The sequence below is a fragment of the Dermacentor silvarum genome, chromosome 8 (genome assembly GCF_013339745.2).
Source record: "Dermacentor silvarum isolate Dsil-2018 chromosome 8, BIME_Dsil_1.4, whole genome shotgun sequence".
NCBI classification, from domain to species: Eukaryota; Metazoa; Arthropoda; class Arachnida; order Ixodida; family Ixodidae; genus Dermacentor; species Dermacentor silvarum.
This window is the reverse complement of record NC_051161.1, coordinates 73621022-73642969: the sequence shown is the minus strand read 5'-3', so window position 1 is coordinate 73642969 and position 21948 is coordinate 73621022. Positions and strand designations below refer to the sequence as shown.

General features: G+C 45.2%; 1 protein-coding gene across 2 annotated transcripts in view; it reads right to left on the bottom strand.

Moving 5' to 3' along the window:
• LOC119461457 (TBC1 domain family member 22B-like) overlaps window positions 1-3943 on the bottom strand; it is a 42726-nt gene extending 38783 nt beyond the window's left edge. The window contains exons 1-2 of one of the 2 annotated variants that reach the window (XM_049672661.1): window positions 3732-3943; window positions 1765-1812 (exon numbers count right to left, since the gene is read on the bottom strand). In XM_049672661.1, the coding sequence (XP_049528618.1) occupies window positions 1765-1812; window positions 3732-3811 (128 nt within the window). In that variant the 5' untranslated portion in view covers window positions 3812-3943. The remainder of the gene's footprint in view (window positions 1-1764; window positions 1813-3731) is intronic. The other variant, XM_037722775.2, reaches the window with a different exon arrangement.
• Between the last annotated feature and the right edge of the window lie 18005 nt (window positions 3944-21948).

The window sequence follows — 21948 nt, the reverse complement described above, 5'->3', positions numbered from 1 at the left end:
TTACACCTCGACACGTCAAATCGTCGTCTTCTGACTTTGGCACCACTCTTGGTTGCGCCATAACAATATGGTCATGTTATAATATATATATATATACATATATATGAATAAGAAGAAAGGGAACCGAGGGGCCCGATTTTGATTAATCATATCACATAAGAAGCCAACAAACACAGACACCAAGGAATACATAGAGGAAATTGCTTGTACAAACTAATTGAATTACAGAAACAATAAATTAATGGAAATGAAAGTGGATGAAAAAACAACTTGCCACAGGTGGGGAACGAGCCCACGTCTTCGCATTACGCGTGTGATGCTCTTACCAATTGAGTTACCGCAGCGACTGTTTCCCCATCCACTTTCAGGGCTATTTATGTTTTACAACTAGAAACTAACCCTGGGAGTGTTAGCCGGCACCACCACTCACAAACCTTGGCGGCGAATGTGAAACATCCTGCCGCAGGCGTCACGAGTACGTGATCGTTTTGGGTCTGAAGGCATCAATGTTGCCGGATTCAAGACCCTCGTTATGTAATGAAGGAGAAGAAGGTAAACCGAGGGGCCCGATTTTGATTAATCATATCATAAGAAGCCAACAAACAGACACCAAGGAAAACATAGGGGAAATTCATAGAAAAAATTGTGCCCCCACCTGCGGCAAGTTGTTTTTTCATCCACTTTCATTTCCATTAATTTATTGTATCTTTAATTCAATTAGCTCGTGCAAGCGATTTCCCATATGTATTCCTTGGTGTCTGTGTTTGTTGGCTTCTTATATATATATATATGTAATGAACAAGAATAATAACAGGAATCAAAGCTGGATGTCCCACTTCCACCAACAGCAAGTTGTCCTTTTGGGCCACTATTGTTTCTCTTTTCTTTATTATTTCTTAATTACTTATTATCCCCCCCATGCTTTCCTTGCCCTCATTGTCTATTAGCTTCATGTAGTCATAACAACACACACATGCCCACACAACATTGAGCAATCCAAGGTTAATAGAAGTAACAATTCAATAATCTGAAAAGCGTAGACCGGTAGTAAGATGCAGCTTTCAGAAAAATAAACTGAAAAAAAAAATGTTTTTTTAGTACTATAGCTAAAGTAGTAACATTTGTCATCAAGAGGCAATGCTGATGCAACACCATTGAAATGCCACCTCAGTGGTTAGAGACTTAACTATTCTACTAGAACATTTTTTTTTTCAATTATTTAGAAATTGCATGTCTTACTCCGCATTTATGCGAGCATTGCGTCCCCCTTGCTACAGTCTTTCCTTTTCAGATTAGAAGATTACTTTTTCTGTTTTGTGTGTGTGTGTCTATGCGTGACCAAAAAGTTCAACAGAAATGTGTTGATATTCGCTGACAGTTATAAATTGACCCTATTGTGTTCCATAAGGTTTCAAAAGACAAGAACTAAACCCTAGTTCGAAGAAGTGGTGTGGAACACATATGTACATTTTTACACTCGCCAATATGTGATACAGTGGCACAAATCCATCACAGACTTTGAGCTTAGGGGCTCTAAAATCTTGTGATGGTAGGTAGTACATTCGACAGGTAGTCCTCATATTTAGCAACAGGGCATGTAGTGGAACTGGGTCACACTTTTCAAATCTTATGCTTAACATTTGCAGACTCTTTTTTTTTTTGCCACATTTCACTCTGACCCAACTTACAAATCTAACACATAAAGCACAAGTTTCAATAATACTTTTTATATGAGCAGAAGAAAAATAGGTACTGTGCACTCACATGCTATCTTTTTTTGGTGGATGGGACGCTCCATAAACAGGCTTGATGCTGGAAAATTGCGACGTTTAAGAATAAGAGACCTGCCTCGACTTCCAACGTGCTTTCTATAACACAAACCTTTTGCTACTGCGCATAGTGCTGCCAGACAATGTTTCCATTTATGTTGACAGCTGCACCGAAAGTATTGTATAGAAATGAAAAAAAAAAAAAAAAAGAAACCTACAACCAGGAAGGTCACATTGTTCTGAGTGCCTTTTTTTTTTACATCCAAGTCTTCTTTCTCACAGTAAGGTTTTATGTACTTATATTGATGCCCCTAGTATTCTTATACTATATGATTTAGAAGAAGCTAGCATTGCTCAAACAACAGAATCAACAAAGCTTTGAGCTGCTTTCAACCAGCAACATTACTTGAAGGTAAGTTTGTGATTGTTATTCACATGCACTTGTGTTCATATTCATATAGTGGCAAACTGCACTAGAGAACACGACGGACAAGAAAAAGAGACGGGGACGATCACAAGATGGTCTAGTTGCTTCATTATAGTGGCAAATGGCGTCAGAGAACACGACGGACAAAAAAAAAAAAAAAAAAAAAAAAAAAAGGAGATGGGGAGGATCTCAAGGCACCCAGCACCTTGTGATCTCCCCCGTCTTCTTCTTCTCTTCTGTTTTTGTCCGTCGTGTTCTCTGACGCTGTTTGCTGCTATAATGAACCAACTAGACCAATAATACGTTTTGACCAGTATATTCATATCCTGTATTATGTACTTTCAAAGATACCGTCAAGGTTAACGTTCAATGCAATATCCTTCGTGAACCAGTCAATAGCGGGCACGCAGCAAGGCAATAAATGAACCGCAATGAGTGATCAATGAATATATCAGGCATTCCACTATCGAAAACTCATAGCACTAAAGGACATATCACCAGACCTGTCAATTCACTACCAAGCCACAACGATGTAAGACAAAGCAGCACTGCTGCAACATCCCACTTCTACACAACCTACATCGGAGGACCCCAGAGTAGCGCTCACGCGCCAGACCCTTTCCGGTGCAACAACAAATAATGGTCAGTAGCAGAGCACCAACTGGTTGAGGCCACAGGTTAAACGAGGCACGGCAGTATATTTCACAGAGACTCAACACTGGACAATGCCAGACGAAACAAACGTGCTCTGAACGAATGTAGGCACAACGGCGCCGACCACAACTTCGCGCCTACGTAGCTCCTTCGTATGCACAAAACAACGCGAACAGCTGCTGACACCCCGCCGCGCGTAGGGCGATTACTAAAACCAATCCACGATACGAATGTGTATGACAGTCAAATACTACACAAGCAAAGCGAGAAGAAGCGCTGCCACATGCATTTGCAGGCAGGGAATGTGTAGCGTCTTTCTTTTATTCGTTTTATTTGTTTTCCCCCGGCAACACGGAAACATGTGCCGCGAAGGCAGTGGAGTGAAGCGATCCGTCGGAAATCTAGAATTTCACAAGGGGTGACGCGATAGCTGACGAGGATAGCGCATACAATATTGTTTCGCGCAACAAACGCGTTCTTTCGGCAAAGCACCGTGGCAACGACCATGACCAAAAACGGCGATAACGACGCGCTTCCAACCGATGCAAGGATGCGTAGACACGATGAATCAACAGACGTGGTGACGCATGCTACGTTCAGCATAGCGCTTTCGGAGACGCTGCAAAAATCTTGGATAATTCCGTTGTTAGGGTGTGTTTACGGAAGGTTTCTCAGATCGTAAACATGTAGGCGAGGTCACGGCGACGACTGCCAAGACGCTCGCCGGCATGTCGCAATGCCGTAGCGTACGCCCGCTGCAAGAATTTTTCGCGAATGGTAGCCGTTGCTGAGCGTGGTCTACAGGGTTTACAACAATCTACACGCACGAATTACACATATATCGCAAAGATTCAAAGGGGAAAAAGTGGAATATGTTTTACCTTCCAGGAACGGATCGCACATTCTTTCTCCAAAATGCGGTCCTGTCGTTGGCATTCTTTTCCGTGAACCCTTGCATCATGATTTCAAATGAAAGTCAAGGATCTCCATGATTTAAGTAATAAAACCGGGCACAACTAGCATCTCTACTATAATGTTTCTCGCAACTTTCGCTCATCGCGTCGCCATGTTGTCTTCCACAACGTTGCTTTTCCGGTGGCGTCATATCCGTCACAATATTTTGTACCCTATCGTCACGTATAAAAAACAATTTTAATAGAAAAATGTATTAAAAGAAACTACATCTCTCTTTCAAACTATAGCCGGGCCGTTATATTTTATTATTGGGTCAAGACGGCTACTTTCGAAAGCGGTCACCTATCGACATTTGTATATTCTGTTGTACTTATGTGAGACAAAACATGATAATTTTTGTGGTAATGTGCTCACGTAACATACAAACACTGTTTTAAATGTCACTGACTTGTAGTACAAGAATAAATGACAGTGAAAACGAAACCGAAAGCATAATTACTACAAAGGCGTTTGCGTGACTATCCGGTCGCTCGGGGTTAAAGTGACCGGGGTGATTGCATAGAGTCGATGCTGATCGAATGGCGGCTGAAGTGACGTGTATTCCCACGGCCCGTTGTTTTATGCGCTCAAATTATCACATATGCATCAATTTATAATAGCCCTTTTTTTCAAGTGACCTCAAAATCGGTGGCGTCGAGAATTTTCGTTTATTATGTTTATTAAACAATTATTTCTTGCAACTTATGTATTCAGCAACATCAAATAGGTTTCCACAATTTGTGTGCGCCTACTGCTGCGAGATCTTTTCTTGGACGTCTCAAAATTATTATTTTCCCATGGTATAAGCGACAGAGTAGGTAGGCGCAACCTTTGCGGCTCCACCTACGAGTGACATAAGCATACCGCAAAACAGGTAAGCGTTCTCCTGTCGACGAGCGTGGTCCGGAGCCGAGAAATGGTGTACTCCAAGAAGTGCGACGTCAAGTGGCATAAAGAACTCTTTCAAAAAACAAAAAAAAAGTCAAAAGTGGTAAATTGAAAATATTATTCTCAACAGTGAGTCTCTTCGATTATCCGTCCCTGACAGTCCCGGACTGCCCGAAGCAGTGCTTTCAGCCAATGAGCGTTGTGTGTGCAGCTGTCTCGGTGAAAATCAAAACTAGCTGCAGGACGCAGCAACGGTGGGTCAGATCTAACTTACGGAAGCTTCTCACCTCAATGCAGCAATTTGCAAAGGAGTTCCTCAACTAATTATTCTACTTTACAGTGAACTTTCCACACACGTCCTAATGTTGACCGGTCAGACCTTAGGTGAATCAACATGTCGATCTCGGCAACCAACCCCGTATCGGAAAGCAAGCCGGATCCTCGATCCCTAATCTACATCGTGATATATTACCAGCCAACAAGGCGTGTTCATCCGCCAGGCACAAAAGCCAGCATGCTCCTTACTCCCGGATCTATGTGCATTCTCTAGCCGACCTCTTTATGGAAGACCCACCGCTGTGCCGCCTCTGGGATGACTGCCCCAATATACAAGGCGCATTTAATGGCGCTGCTTGTCCGCACTACGCCCCTTACCCGCTTTTCCCCCATTTTTTATCCACTTCTGGAGGCATTCTAACAAGATATGTGTCATTGTCTGAATACGTCCATCGCACTGTCGTTCGGCCCGGCACTTCCCATCCATATCCCAACGACATCCTCTGCATCTTCGTTTTGGGCAATGAAGGGACATGTCTGGGCTTTTTGTGAAGTGTTTGCTAAATTTCTGGCGCTTTCTTATGCTTACGCTAAATATTACGTTCGTGGCGGACATTGTGAGACGGACGTATTGCATGCATTACGCCTATGTGGTAGTGGCCAGGTACCCTCCAGGGCTAAAGTTTAGAGACCATAGCATCTGCAAAAACGCGAGAAAATTATTTTAGCACTACCGCGCAACATAGAATTACGTCAACAGCATTTCCATTGGTCGAGCACTTGGACGTGGGCTGCGCCACTTAATTTCAGCCTACATGCGCGGCTTGCTAGAAAAATAATTGGCCCAAGTTTAACAATTCTAAACCTAGTTATCACGAGCAAAAGGTCTGTTTGGCTTGGTTTTGCAAATACTATGCACACAGTGTTTCATTAATGCACGCTTCCGCGCTTGGAATAAGCTTGTCTACAACGTGCTAATCTGGCCTCCCTTTGCTCCGGTGTTTCAGCAGCCAACTTTGCCTTCGCTTGAGATTTCGCAGCCTGCCGTATGAACTGGATGATTGGATTCAGCCTGTCGCTTGCGCTGAAGTGCACGCTCCTGACCGCCCAGCCGGCGCGCCATCCATGGCGAGACTGAGCAGCCAAGCGGCGGCTAAGCAGCCGTTAACCCTCGCCTAATGACGCGGTACCGCAGCGGCTAAGCTCCGAGCGAGCGCAGCTGCGACGCCTCTCCGCAGCGGATCACCTGGCGCGACGTCACAACTGCCATACATGCGCTCAGGCAGCTCAAGGTCATTGCGACGCGATGAATGACTTTGCGAGACATGGCGTAGTAGAGCTTTCGCTTTAAAAAATAATAGTAAATAAAACACGAAGAAAGAGTAAGAAAGAAAGAACAGTTCTCTATTATTAATTAATCCGGAGTCCCCCACTACGGTGTGTCTCATCATAAGATCATGGTTTGGGCATGTAAAACCACATAAAAAAAGAATTGTATATATTTAAACGTTTTTTTTTTCTGAATAACTGTTTTTTAATGATCAGTACAGATTACCAAACGCAGTACTCTGAATACGTTCTAACGTAGGAGTTTCTGTATAACTGCGAAGCTAGTGAAAGCAGAATTCAATTTTAATTTATTCAAATTATGTGGAACAGAAACGTCTGGGCTTTTTTTCCCCCAAGATTAGTACAAACACGCGGTACAACGAAGTTCTCTTTGTAACGAAGATGGCTGACTTTCTTATTAGTAATTTTTAATCTATCCAAGAAATTGTTCTTATATATAATACGTACACCATGCAAGCAAACACTGGCGTCGATCGTATAAAAATGTTGCATAATAGAAGAAAGATTATCACCATGGAATTGAGCACCGTGTGCAAGATTGGTAGCAATTTTCTGTAGGATTCTGTCTAAAGTACTTATTTTATACCGGGATGCAATACCGTAGATTATTAGTTCATACCTTAGCACTGACTCCCCCAAGCATTTGTAAACAATTTTTGCTAAGATGTTTATGTCAGATTTGCTTTAAGGTCATAGAGGTACACATGAGGAGGGGGGGGGGTGCAAGGGGGCCAATGGGGCCCGGGCCTGTTGGCTGGGCAGGCGCACAAATTCTGTGAAAGCAGGAAACATAACAGGCGTCTCAAGGGTCCCGAAAAAGGCAGCCCACGCCACGCGAACCTGCAGACACGAATTAGTAGGCCGCTGCTGGCGGAAGGGGGACACAGCTGTGACTTCGCAAATGCTTATTCAGCAAGGCTGCGGCCCCCCCAATATTTTCCCAATATGCACACGTTTGTTTTGAGCTATCTGCTTGCAACAAAACACTCTCTCCCCTCCGTAACGCATAGGCGGTGTTACGATTCGCGTCTGCTGTTTTGACTCGCCAGTCTCCAGAGCAAGCACATCGGAGCAGCACAACGTACAGAAAGTATAGCGGGCAAGAAACTATCCAACCTCTATGTCTCTCTCTCTCTCACCAGTCTAACAAAACACAGATATTTTACAGGGGAGTTGCTAGCCTCTAGTTGGTCGGGATTTTTCGTGGGCTCGTTCTGTGCTCAACCAAAAATGTCACAGTTTCGCCCTAAGGGCGAAGCAATGAATGCGATAGCAACACAGCAATGTCATACGAAGTAAGGTGAGCGGCTTTGGTAGCAATATGAATTGTAGTAAACATGAGCTGATTAAGTAAGCAGGTGTGCTGCGGCGTAAGTAGACCGACATGAAGAGAGGACTCGATGACCACGAGAAGGCGCGTGTGAAACGGAGGTGTTGATGAGAAGCGCTTCCCGTGGGCAGCGCATGCGAAGGGACACACCTGTAGCGCTGCACTGCCGATCCGGGCAGCATTGCATGTGTAGCGTGCGTTGGAAAATGTGGCCCGACTATTACTAACTGAATGAACAAGCGTGGTGTGAGCGCGCACAAACAAACATGAAGAGATCACACTGAATGACTGCAGAGAACGACTGTCAAAACGCTGGCAGCAAGCCCATACGCTGCAGCGGGCGAAGGTACGTGCGGTCTATCGCTTCAACGGAAACTGAGCGGCGAATGCACAGCACATACAAAGGTCAGAGCTGTGTGGAGATAAGAGACGGTGCGGGCGAGCGACGAGCGCGGTTGTTGGCAGAGTAGAAGTGCCCCCCCCCCCCCCCCCCCGCTCCCTCTGGCACTCGCTTCCCGCTTCCTTGCTTGCGCGTGGGAGATTGAGTGCGTTCGCTCTCCGTGATCGTCCCCGCACGCTTCCACTCGGGCATACGGCGCGCGGCGAAGATTTTATCTATACGGAACCTCACGGCGACGGCGACGGCGACGGCGGCGACGATGGCAGAAATCCGGTTGAAGTGTCCATATAATTGCTATCGCAATAAAACGGTACCGCCACCTAGCGGCGACGGCCACTCCGACGGCCACTCCTTTCTTGTTCTTTACGTCTCCTGTGGCGTTGACAAATGCCTGCCCGGCTTCAAATGGGATCAGGACCACTCACTCTACTTACTTACTTAGTACTTACTTACTTACTTACTTACTTACTTACTTACTTACTTACTTACTTACTTACTTACTTACTTACTTACTTACTTACTTACTTACTCCGACAGACCTCAAACGGCAGCTGGAAAGGGGCTTTGTGTTTGATTTCCCGCGTAACAGAATTATGCTTTCTCGTATATTTGATTTACAATCCGCAGTTATCTCGTCTGCAGCTTGTGTGTAAGTCGTACTCTACGAATTGTTTGACGCAATTTACTTTGAAAAATTCAATTTGTTCAATAAGGCACTTGCGTTTGGCGGAGGGCCAACAAGAACGAGGATGTATGCTGCACTTCCGCACGAGCGTGGTCGTGTGACGTACGCCGCTTGTGGTGGTGGTGGTGTGTGTTTAATGTCGTGCAACGTCGGTTGCGCTTGCCTAACGTCGGCAATAACTTTGCTGCACATCCACTTTCAGCAGGTGGAATGGAGGCGATTTTTTTTTTTTTGAGAGGTCGGTCACCTCATTAATTCCCATATTTATATTAAACAGCGCAGCGGCCTTGGTACAGAGCCCTGCGACACGCCATGGCTTACTTTGCGCAAAACACTAAATGTGTTACCTGAACACATTGGGAGCGATGCGAAAAAAAAAAAAAAAAAACTAACTGCTGTCGCCATCTAAATCGAACAGTGCCAAGTGAAATAATCCTTGAGTTGCAAGTTCAGCGCTTTTATGTGCGTGTATGTCATTCTTCTCTGTCTTGTGTTCTTTATTAGCTGTCCCTTGTAGAAATGCATGATTTATCCACTCGCTCAAGCTTCAACCATGTGGTAAAAGTAGCGCCTATAACCCCCCTACCCCTCCCACATCCCAAATTGATCAATGCGACTGGCCTCGTAAAGAGTTACATTCATTCGAACCGCGCAAAACTGTGGTCTGCATCGATTCAAGCGTCCTGGTGAACCGAGATACCGCGTTAGGGCGCCACTTGCTCGCTCCGCGACATCGTCGACGTCGATTGCCTGCGTTTCGCGTTGAGCTCTTCCACGCATAGCACGGCGGTGATGCAGTGCAGCGTCTCTGAAAGAGATCGATGGTTCGCATCGTGCTCACCGAGCTCTAGACTGCTTGGGGCGGGGGCCCGCGGTCTGGTAGAAATGGACGGAATTGAAGCGTGACGCACCAAACGTGGCTTCCACGGTTCGAAACCAGTAGCTCTGCAGTTGGCCTATCCAAAAGGTCACATGAAAACAAAACGTAATCGTATAACGGGTGGAGAAAGTAAGAGGTGCGGAAGATGTAACGTGCGTTCCAGCTAATGTTAGCCCAAGCTGCTCAATCAATAAAACGATTTGAAAAACACGGTGAAAGATACAATTATAAAATATATAGCGTTCGGTTGTCACAGGTCTGACGACCGAACACTGTCTTATATTTGTATCTTGCACCGTGTTTTTCCATCTTTCCTTTCTTTCTTTCTTTTTTCCCCGTTAAAGTGCTTGGCTAACGTTAGCTGGGACGCACCATATGCGAGGTCTGCACTAAGTTCTCGAAAACGTTATACGTGGGCAATGCTTCAAATGGTCCAGTCATGCAAGGACAACGCTTTAAAGTACGTGATTTAATATTAGTGGCAACAAATTCTTATTGCAACTGCTCGAGAGAAACAACTTCGTTGGGAACTGGGTTGTGATTCTCTAAGGTCGCCATCGGTATGCTGTCCTGCTTTCCCTTATTACTACATCTGGCGTGATGGATGCATAGATCAGTACCTCAATAACCTTTCTCCTGAGCAACATCGAAGCATTGTCCATAGTGTTCAGGTGATGCACAATATGAATTCTGCTATTACTAGCGCGAACTTGTAGCACAAAATCTGATGATATATAGCAAAGAACACCCACATTTTAATAGTAGTATATAGTCACATATAACCCCACGATTAAGTCGCTTTATCGTCTTCTGTTATAGAACACGACAAAGAAGGCACGTGTCACGTTTTTCATTCAACCTACCTCTCGGTATAGTAACGAAAATGACCACAGTAAAAAGCCTGTCCGTCATGGCTGTTTCTTTTTCTCAGACAACACGTACAGTGAATGCAGTCAAAGGGCTCCAGACTAAAGGCCAACTGTGGAAAAATTTTACTTTGTCTGAATTTGTAATGAATACTTTATAGTACTATATACAGATTGTCCTACGCAACTTTAGCGCAACTTTAAAAATATAAAGAACCAAGGTAATGTTGTTTGCCGTCTCTTGGAGATGCTCAGAATATTTTTTTGCATTCCGCCTAATTAGATAATTAGTCTTAATTAATTAATTAATTAATTAATCAACTATTTAAATATTATAATTAGATGAAAAGTGTCAATGAGACAATTGTAGGGCAACACGCAAAACTCCCGATACAGCTGTCTGTTGCTCAATAGGTGCTACATAAAAGTGTTGTTTTTCCGAGCGTGAAATGAGCCCGCGAAAACACGCCATGTGCCTCGAGCGGCCAGTGGCGCGACAGCATACGCGCCCGGGCCTTTCCTGACGCATCCACACGCATTTCAATGGCAAAATTTGGCACGGAGGCTGCTCTGTATATGCACCATCCGAAACAAGGCTTTCTAAAGCTGCTAAAAATTTTGTCACAGTTGGCCTTTAATATGTCCACGTGTGTTTTTATAGCGTACACTCCAAGGATGAGCGTTTTCACATTCCGCAGCCAATGAAATGCGGCCGCCGCGGCCAGGTATTCGAACCGACGACCACGTGCTCAGCTAGCGCTCCTGCATATGGTTCCCATAGGGAGCTGGGGGGCATATATAGGGATACTATGCTACGCAGGAGCTGAGCCATGTACGGCGGGTGCATATGTAACTAACGGTACACGCATCCGCATGCTATAAAAATATCCAACTTCCTATATTGTCCATCAGCAGCATCTAAGGCACGCTAGTTCTACGCAAAGTTTCTTTCTTCCTTTTTTTTTTTCTTGAGCAGCTTTTGAATAAAAGCGTGGAGGCTCTCATAAAGCAGAAATCGTAGTAGTGGCTTAGCGAACTTATCGTCCATGAACCAACGCCCATAACTCTCTATCTACCCGCCGTGGTTACTTAGTGGCTATATGGTGTTGGGCTGCTATGCACGAGGTCGCGGGATCAAACCCTGGCCGCGGCGCCCGCATATCGATGGGGGCGAAATGCAAAAACGCCCGTGTCCCGTGCATTCGTGAATTTCCAGAATTCAATTCTGTTCAAATGAGTTTCATTCGAAAATTTAAAAAAAATCTATACCCGCAGCTGCTATCATGCTATTTACATGCGCGAACAGAAAAAAAAAGGAGACAAAAGGAAAATAAAAGGATTAAAGAACAGATACGACGCGCGTCCCACTTCAGTCATAAAAAGGAATATTGTCTTAAGAATTGGGTTTGTAGTTGAGAGAGTGGCACTGACGGGTCCTTTACGAAAGCTTCGGCTCCAGCTGCAACCATGGAAAACGCTTCCCATATTTATCTTGTCGCTTTATGTTTTGCTTCTGAGCAGAATTTCCGTTCTGTCAAAATATGGCGCATGTGAAGAGGGAGTTGTCTATAAGATGCCGCTCTCGTGCAACCTCTCTTACGTTGGACAAACAAGTTGGTGCTTAAACGAAAGGCTCTGGGAGCGTAGCTACGCTGTCAGGCTACCTAATGCACCGGGCAACTTGGTTGTGCATTGCAGAAGGTGTGGTTGCGTGCTATCTTCAGAAGCAAGAATAAAGTTGCAATAAAAAGATGGGAAGCGTTTTCCGTGGTTGTAGCTGGTGCAGAAGCTTGCGTAAGCGAGCCGTCAGTGTCACTTTCTCACTTAGAAGCCGAATTCTTAAGATGATATTCCTTTTTATGAATCAAGTGGGACGCGCATCAGATCTGTTCTTTCATTTATTTACCTTCCTTTCGCCTCATTCTATTTCTATTTGCATATGTAAACTCTGCAGCTGCGGACATCAGCTACGAGTATCGATTCTTTTATTATTTTCGAATAAAACTCAGTTGATAACTTGCACTTCACTTGTCGTGTGTTCCTTGTTTTCTACTAACTTTGTGTGTCACCATGCCTACAACAGTGCAACAGAACGGTGAAGCTACACCAACTCGGCCCTTTTCAAGCTGTGCTTGCTTTCAACTCGAGTAGTCCTACTTCCTGGTCCGAGCCAACACATGTCGTTGGGTAACTATGGATGTATGGTGAATAACTAATCTCTGTGGAGTAAGTCTGTGGAATCCGAATGAAAACAGTTGCTTCTGTGGGACACCCGCATCAACTCCAAATATCTATGCGCCACTATGGGAGACGAATATGAAATTCGCTTCGGATGTCTAATTTTGGATATTTCGAATAATTTCTATAAAGGACGTCCCAGGGATATTGTGTACACTCCTTTCTTGGCCCACACGTGTGTAGTCACAGTTCCAGTGATTTGGACTTCTCAAGTTTCCTCGTGAGATAAAAATGTCTTCCGGTATGTTTAAATTGCTCGCACAACCTTGAGGTATCACGTCTCCATCTCGTTGAGTTTCGATAGCATCGACTTTAAGAACTTCAATTTGTTCAACAGGCCACCTGTGCACGGTTCAGGGTCGAAAAGATGAAAGGCCACCCATTGCATTCCTGCATGTTCGTGAGCGTTCGTGTCCGCACCATGTATATTCGATAGAAGTCTGGAGACCACCAGTGCCAGGACTTTTTTTTTTTTTCTATGCAACCTGTGCCTGTAGGCTGAAATCAAGCGGTGCAGCCCGTGCTCGAGAGCTCGACCAATGGAAATGCCACTGACGTAATTCTTCGTTGTGCGGTAGTGCTAAAATAATTTTCTCGTGCTTGGGCTGATGATATGGTCTCTAAACTTTAGCCCCTAGGGGGTACCTGGCCACTACCGTACATGCGTATTGCATGCAAGACATCCGTCTCATAATGTCAACCGCAAACGCAATATTTAGCGTAAGCGTAAGAAAACGCCAGCGCTTTAGCAAACACTTTACAAAAAGCCCAGACATTTCCTTTCAATGCTGAAAACGAAGATGCAAGGGATGTCGTCGGAATATGGAAAGTGCCGGGCCTAATATATCTTGTTAGAATGCCTCCAGAAGTTGATAAAAAAAAATCACCGCAATTCCACGACGCGAATGATGATGAGTGGGCGAAGCACCGGGGGATCATTCGGGTAAATCAGAGCTACGGACGAGAAAGATACGTTTAGTTTATACCGACATCTGGTACTAGCGTTAAGACTGGTTACACACTACGACGGGGACGAACGGGTGCCGCTATAAGGAGCTTCGCCCCTAAAACGCCGGAAGCGTTCTCCGGAAGCTGGCTTCCGGAACCGGAAGCGGAACCGGAAGCGGAACCGGAAGTGGAACCGGAAGCGAAAGTCGGCTTCTGGTTATACTATACATATACATATATATATGTATATATGGGTATACATACATATAGGGACACACAACGCCATCTATTGAGCAATTCATAAAAAATCACAGCATATCCACGGGGTGATTGATGATGAGTGGGCGAAGCTCCGGAGGGAATCATCGGATCTCCCGCTTAAGGGGACGCTAGCACAAACGCGTTAGAAACGTGCAGTACTCTCTAGTAAGGGGGAGCGGCCACAGCGTCTTACGCAGCCATTTACACATGCCGGAACGTGCACCGCGTTTGCCGACGCCATCACATGACTGCTGAGAGAGTATACCCCCCGTATTCGTAAACGCTCCTCGACTTGAACTTGACTTGCCACCGCTTTGGGCAGCGCGTTCGAAACGCGTTGAAGGTAAGGCGGAGAGGCCACAGCGTCTTACACCAGCTTCTTACACGGGCCGTAACGCGCTAGCACAAACGCGTTAGAAACGCACTAGAAACGCGGCCTTTCGTTAATGTTGGGTATTTATTGTCATCGTGGTGCGTGTGTCCATGTCCGTTTCGTGGCGTAGTGGGCTAACGCCGCGCGCTCGGAAGCGAGGGGTCCCTGGTTCGATTCCGCGCTACGGACACAACTTCGGATTTTTTTTTCTCAGACTGGTTACACACTACTACTACGACGACGGGGACGGAACGGGTGCCGCTATAAGGAGCTTCGCCCCCAAAATGGGATCATCAAGCTCCATGGTTTAAAGACAGGGTTGAGAGGATAAACATTTCGGCAGTATGCATAAGCAAGATACGTTAGGAAGGAATGGTGGCGCATCAGTACAGAATAATCGGAGTGACGTCGTATAAAATTAGGTACATATGGCTGCAGGATTGTGGAAGCATGCGCTTGTTATAGACGGCAAGGATTGGAAATGAATGTAAATTTTATGACGTTCAAGTTCATATATGATTTTATGACGTTCGTATATGAATCTAAATTGTATGCTGGAGTGCGGTGGCTGATTCCCCGCGCCCACCATTCCACAGTTTCAAGGGCAACTCGCTCATAAGCAACGTCATCATTCAAAAATATTCATATCCTTTCAGTTGATGGCCACAGGAAATTCACTTTAAACTGGGAGGTTTCGGTTCCCAAGTGTATAACTGACAGTATGACGGGCTGTATAGGCTAGAGGCAAACATTTGAACACGACTTACCCGAATCACCTACAAGTATACACTGATGGCTCTGTCAAAGTAGACGAAGACCACTGCGCAGCTGCATTCTATATTCCCTCTCTGAGATATACATGATCTGGTCGTCTGGACTGTATGGCCTCGTCGACAGTTGTGGAAGGCGCAGCAATAGCTTCTGCTCCGCGCAAACTAAAGACTTTGCCTCCGCAGAATGTGGTTGTTCTTACGGGCTCAAAGGCCGCGTTACAACAACTATACCTTGCTATCCACCAAGCTCCCACGCAAATCACTAGCCCTCGTGAAAGAACTCAACAACAAAGGCTTCACAGTAAAGTTTCAGTGGATTCCCTCCCTCATTGGTATTACTGGCAACCAAAAAGCTGATGCGCTTGCATTCGCAGCGCTCTATCATCCTCCCAAAGTCAAGGCTCCAAAGAGTAATCAAGTGTAAAAATCTGACATTCGAAATCCCTTTGGGTCGCTTTGGGTTCCACCACATATGCCCTGCGTAACCAAGAGATTGGTTACGCAGGGCATGCGCAGGGTTACGCAGGGTTACGCAGCAGAGGAAGCCTAACTTTTATGCCGAATCAGGACAGGATCTGCTAGTACACCGGCCTGGTTATTTAAAGACGGGGTGAATAAATTATCCGAACTGTACGGCATGCGACGAGACAGGAGACATTGAACACTTTCTGTGGTCGTGCCCGAAATTCCAAGATGAAAGGGACGCTCTCCTGGAGAATCTGCAAAAAAAAAAAAGAAAACCTTCCGCATGCGTGCCTGCAACACCTTGTATTTCCCGAGGTATCAGTTATAGCAACTGCCGGCCTTGATCGCCAGGCTAAACCCGCCTGTTGTTACAATTCACCACCACCACCACCACCACCATCAGGCACAGTCTTAACAACCACGCCAGAAGTACGAGGGACGTTCCGAAAGTAAGTTTCGTGATTTATTTTCACGCAGAAATTTTATTGCCAAAAAAGATACACCATGGCGTCATGAACTACATACCTTGCACTATTTTTCCACATGGTCGCCACCTACATTGAGACATTTGTCGTAGCGTGCAATCAGCTTGAAGAAACCACTCTGGTAAAACTTGGTGCCCTGCGATGCAACTACCTCAGCATTTGACAAGACATGACCTCTTCATTATACATGATCTGTAGGTGTTCATGCATGCCGGACACACTAGTCCCACGTGCCCATTCATACCGGATAACAGCACGAAATTCCATTAGCGACCACGTTGTCGGCACACGTCTGTCTGCCATTGTGATTTGTACTCGAATAACCTCGGGTACGCCGGTCTCCTGTTACTCTCTCTTCTTCGGCACTCTGAGCATGCGTCATTCCTCCTCCGCTGACGCTCCTTCTGTCGTTGAACCAGCAACGGGCGCGGATTGTTATGGCGATTGTTTGTGTCACCTGGTGCACCACGTTCTCTTTAAAAAAATGACGAAACTTACTTTCGGAACGTCCCTCGTAGAAGCGGTGGCCATTGCACTAGCAATGACAACTTTTTCCAAATATAAAATAATAATAAGTGATTCCAAGACCGCCATATTAAATTACGCTAAAGGAGGCATCTCGACGAAGGCGCAACAGAATCCTTCGGGCTGGTTTCCACGGAGACCGAGCCAGGGGAACGCAAATCATCTGGGCTCCGGCCCACTCTGGCCTGCCAGGCAAGGCGAATGCGCATAACGCGGCTCGAGGTTTCGCTGACTGAGATGACGTCACCAACACGGGTGCATTCGCAATCCGCCGGTGGGGCAGCGATAGGTTGGTGTCCTATAGGGAAATCATAGATCATTAGAGGCTAGCCAGTGATAGATACCCCCCAGCACATTGCTCGTTCGACAAGTGGCAATCGGTGGCTTGGCGGCTAATACAAACCAACACATTCCCCAGCCCCATTGCCTTCAGTCACTATCACCCAGGCATATATGCATACACAGACATATGTAAGCACTGTAACAACAGAGCAGACCTTCAACACATAATCTGGGCAGGACCAAAGAAACAGTATAATAACAATAACAAGTCAGAAACACAACAATCCAACTTTAATAATAAGAGATGAGGAGCAATGGGAGACCGTGATGCTCCGCTCGGACCCGGATGTTCAAGCAAGACTAGTCCAAATGGCTGAAGACGCCACCGCGGCCCAGGGGCTACCGGCCGCCGTCTAAAGGGAGGAAGGGGGAGGCTTCTAGTCATTAACCCCTCCCCTAACCACATTTTGGGCAAAATAAAGTTATCTCTCTCTCTCTCTCTCTCTCAGGTGATCAAGACTTTGGCTAAGTTCACTGCCTCGCCTACTTTTCATCCCATTTTATCCATTCGTCGCTTTTCCTAAAGATGCACCGAAAAGCTTATTAATGACCCATCTGGACACATCGATGCTGCTTTTCTAGGCAAAGCACTCTAATGAGATCTGATGCTGTTTAAGAAAATCGGAGGTTTTCTCTGTTCACATTCCGACTATTGACACGCCATCGTAGGAGGTGATTTCAAGCTCAAAAAATAATAAGGAAGACGTCTAGGAACAATAAAAAACCTAAAGAAGAAATTCCGAGAGAACCATTATCATCATCACTTAGCGACCTTTCGCTAAAAACGAAATATTTTGGGCCTCGACCTGGCGTATTCATCAAAGAATTTAAAGAAATATGCTACTAACACGGGTTGAAAGGCGGACGAGGCCATTCGTAATACACGTCTGCCCAATTACTCATTCTGTGAACGTGAGAGCAGATACACTATATGAATGAAAAGATGGCAATAAAGTGACGTATAGGACACAATATTCTAAAGTATAGGCAGAGTAAAAATTTTCGCGCAGTTGATATATGAAAGCATCGGCAAAAGAAAGACGCGGCTAAAGCTGCGTACCGAGGGCGCCACTGTCGTTTTGAATCATCACGATGATAGGCGGAAAAAAAAAAAAGTGGAGCTAGAAGAAAAGCGACAAAGTTTCCTAAATACTACTTCGTCGCATTCGGAACGTATTGTTCAGTTTTCGGTTCACGTTGCTACAATTTCCACCCATGGCGCCTCCTGAATCCCGTTGTATTCAAATAAGTCTCCATCCAGTTATCTCTTACGATAGGGCTTTGACACTTCCACTTCCCCTACCTCCCCTCCCCTGGAGAAAGAAAGCTCCGGTTATAAAGTGTCGCCGCGTGCGTTCGCGTGGTAGTCCGGAATTAACGATTTGTTTCTTCATCCTTTTCTTTCTCAAGCTGTGCCCCTGTAGGTATTTACACGCAGAAGAAACGGCTGGCGGTAAAGAATTGCGGGGAACGGCACAGGAAATTTATAGCCAGGGGATCAGAAGATCAGGGACGTACAGGATGGTGCGATTCCGGGAGGAAAACGTACGGCCGCGCGGACTAGGAGATCAGAGAGCGGGACCCGGCCGATAAAAGCTTCAAAGGAAGTACATAAAAAAGCAGGCGGTGAGCACAGTAGATAGATACCGCTACTGCAGGCATAAATATGCTGCAGAAGCGCCTTTTATCTTCTGGAGAACCGTTAAACAAACGTAGTCGCGCACGAATGTGGGACCGTATACGTGCGCATGCACGTTGCATGTACGCATTGGTCTGCGTTTCTATCCTAAACACACCAGAATAAGGTTTTGCGCCGACTACTGCTTTGCTTTTAGTGAAACTTTGTAGCAAGATTGCATTATTTGATTCGAACGTTTCATACGACACTTTGTATTTTTGGTTGCCTGGTTAGTTCGTTTTTTTTTTTTTTTTTTTAGTTATGCCGGCAGACTGCTCCACGTCTCTCGATGTCGAGGTGCATATGCAACGGTGGTTTTTAAATAAAAGAAAAAGGAGGATGCTGAACAGAAAGGTGCGGTATAAAGTTTAGACGTGTCAGACGTAATAAGTTTTAGCCGCAGCTCAGCGGTCTCCCCCCCCCCCCCTCTCCCCTTTATTTTTATTTTCTCATCAAAAGTGTACGTGTTCGGAAACAAACAATTTCAACTTCAACATACGGCTAAGAGGGAAGACAGTCACACAACATATGATGGATGGATGAAGGGAGGGTGGGACGGACGGACGAACGTGCGGACGGGTGAATGAATGCCCTAATAAATGACCTGAGAGGTACTAGTAAAAAGCTGCGTAATGATCATTACTTTTTTTCCCACTTCTCATCTGGGGGTCAGAGTATAGCAAATGTTTTTAATGATTATTTTTCTAGAATATCCGGTTTCACCAGACCACAACCGGATTCGTGTACATCAAAAATGAGCAACCTGCAACTGGCTAATCTGCCGCTTCTGACCGATTGTGACGTAAAAACGATTCTTTTTTTTTTGTCTTAAACTCAACAAATCCGTAGGTACCGATGGCATCTCCGTCAGTGAGCTTCGAAAAAAAACTATGGCTGCATCAACACCGTTTTGCTAGCAATAATTAATTACATCTTTTCATGCGGCGATATTCCAGTCAGAATGAATACGGTAATCATTATACTACTAAATAAGAAAGGATCTCGAGGCAAAGTTGAAAACTACCGGCCTGTATTCATTTTACCTTGCTTGACACAAATCCTAGAGAACCACACACTCCTAACTTATGAATAGCTTCCTTTATACTCCCAACATATTGTCACCGCAGCAATACGGCTTTATAATAGGCAAAGGCGCTCAGGCGCTTTTGGATGATTTTTCCGACTTCCGGAATTTCTGTTTAGAAGGTAACCAGGTAGCGTGCGCATTGTTTCTCGACGGAAGCAAAGCTTTTGATAGTGTCAGTCATGACTTATTGTTAACGAAACTTTCGATGATGGGATTCCGTGGTTTATTTCTGTCACTTCTCGATAATTTTCTACGGGCCCGGCATCATTATGTCTCAGTTCACAGCTTTCACAGCCGCTTTTCGCCAATCAAAGCCGGTGTTCCACAGGGTTCAATACTAAGCCCCCTCCTATTTATCATTTACGTTAACGATCTGTCTAATGGAATCCCCATTAAAATATTTCAGTATGCAGACGATACAGTATTAGTCTCTCGTGCAAAACATTATTCTCATGCAGATTCTCTTTTACAAGAATCGGCAACGAAGGCAATAGGACTGGTTTGCAACAAATTTAATCGACATTAACGTATTAAAACCGCAACTCGTCTGCTTTCGAAGCCCCTTCAAGAAACTTCACCATGACTAGGGGAATAATATTACACAGATCGCAATGTAATCAGGCGACCCTATCGACTACACATCATCGGTAAATTACGTCGGTTTGCGTTTTGACAGCGACCTTTCATGGAATTCGCACATTTCTTATGTTTGTCAAAGGCTTCGCTCAGTGCTGTGGTTACTTTACAAAATCCACCACCTCATGCCGTTATCAGTAAGGAAAACCACAGCACATGTGTTATCCTACAGTGTATATAGTCCGATACAGGATTACTGCTTACGGTCATTGCGCTCTTCGTCTGCGGAGAATAATTAATTCACTAATGCGCTTCATTCTAAAGGATATAGGTTACGACTTGTGTCTCAAAGGCAACACCGATATTTTTAAAGCACATGCGGACTCTTCTTCTGTCTTGCTGCATGCAATAACCCTGAGACATTTCCGGGACAATCGTTTTAAATTGCCTTATATGTAACTTCCAGTTGCCTTAGACCAAAACGACCTTATCAAATACCACGATGTGCAACAAAATACCGCAAAAGAATGCGCGAATACAAGTTTCGGCGTTGTTCAATAACTTACCCTGTAATGTGCTACAGTCTACAACAAAATATAAGCTCAAGAAAAGACTAAAACGTACGGATTTGAGTACCTACAATACTTAAACAAATAGGTATTACTTATCCATTTCTGTATTACACCCACAGAGTGGCTTTGCGTTACTAATGTGATCCGAAAGTTTGCTTCTCTAAGGGTTGTCAAAGGAGCATTTTCAGTTCTTAATCTTAGTTCGTGTTTGTAATCATGTATCCCCTTTTTGTGCCTTGTTAATTAACCGTATGATACGGTGAAAATTGTACGCGCCAATTGCGCTTTGCAAGACATGTATGTGTATATATGTATGTACAGGTATTACATTGATGTCTATATCGTGTGTATCGCCGTGTATACACGGATTTATCCGCTTTCTTTATTTTCATTTTTTAGTATTTTTTCCCCTTTAGGAATGGCGAAATAAACTATTTCTTGTAACAGTTTGTATGCTGCCTGTCACGCTCTGTCAGTCAAGCCCAATGTCGCTTTGGCAGGCCTGACGAATTATTATTAAAAAAAAAAGAATGGACAGATGGATGCACGGACGGACGGATGCATAGATGAATCCGTCCGTCCGTCCGTCCGTCCGTCCGTCCGTCCGTCCATCCATCCATCCATCCATCCATCCATCCATCCATCCATCCATCCATCCATCCATCCATCCATCCATCCATCCATCCATCCATCCATCCATCCATCCATCCATCCATCCATCCATCCATCCATCCATCCGTCCGTCCGTCCGTCCGTCCGTCCGTCCGTCCGTCCGTTCGTCCGTCCATAAGTTCTATGAAAATATAACGTCCTGAAGGCTCACAGAATGTGATGTTCTAATTGTGCGGCGGCTTCTGCCCCGTTAAGCACACAGGTCAGCGCCTGCGTTCGGTGCTGCTCTCACCATCATATTATTCTACTTCTCTCTGTCGGTAACGATAACGCCAGGGCGTTGCAGATTTGGCCTCTTATTCCGTGCGTCTTTCCCGGCTCAGTATACGTGCGGCTCTGGAACATTCTGTGCTCCTATGGCAGTGTGCGAAAACGCTCTGCACAGAAACAGGAAAACAACAGACGATAAGGGGTAAACCTGATACCCGGAACATGCCTGGAGTCTCAAGCGCGGGCTCAAATTGTCCTTGTTCA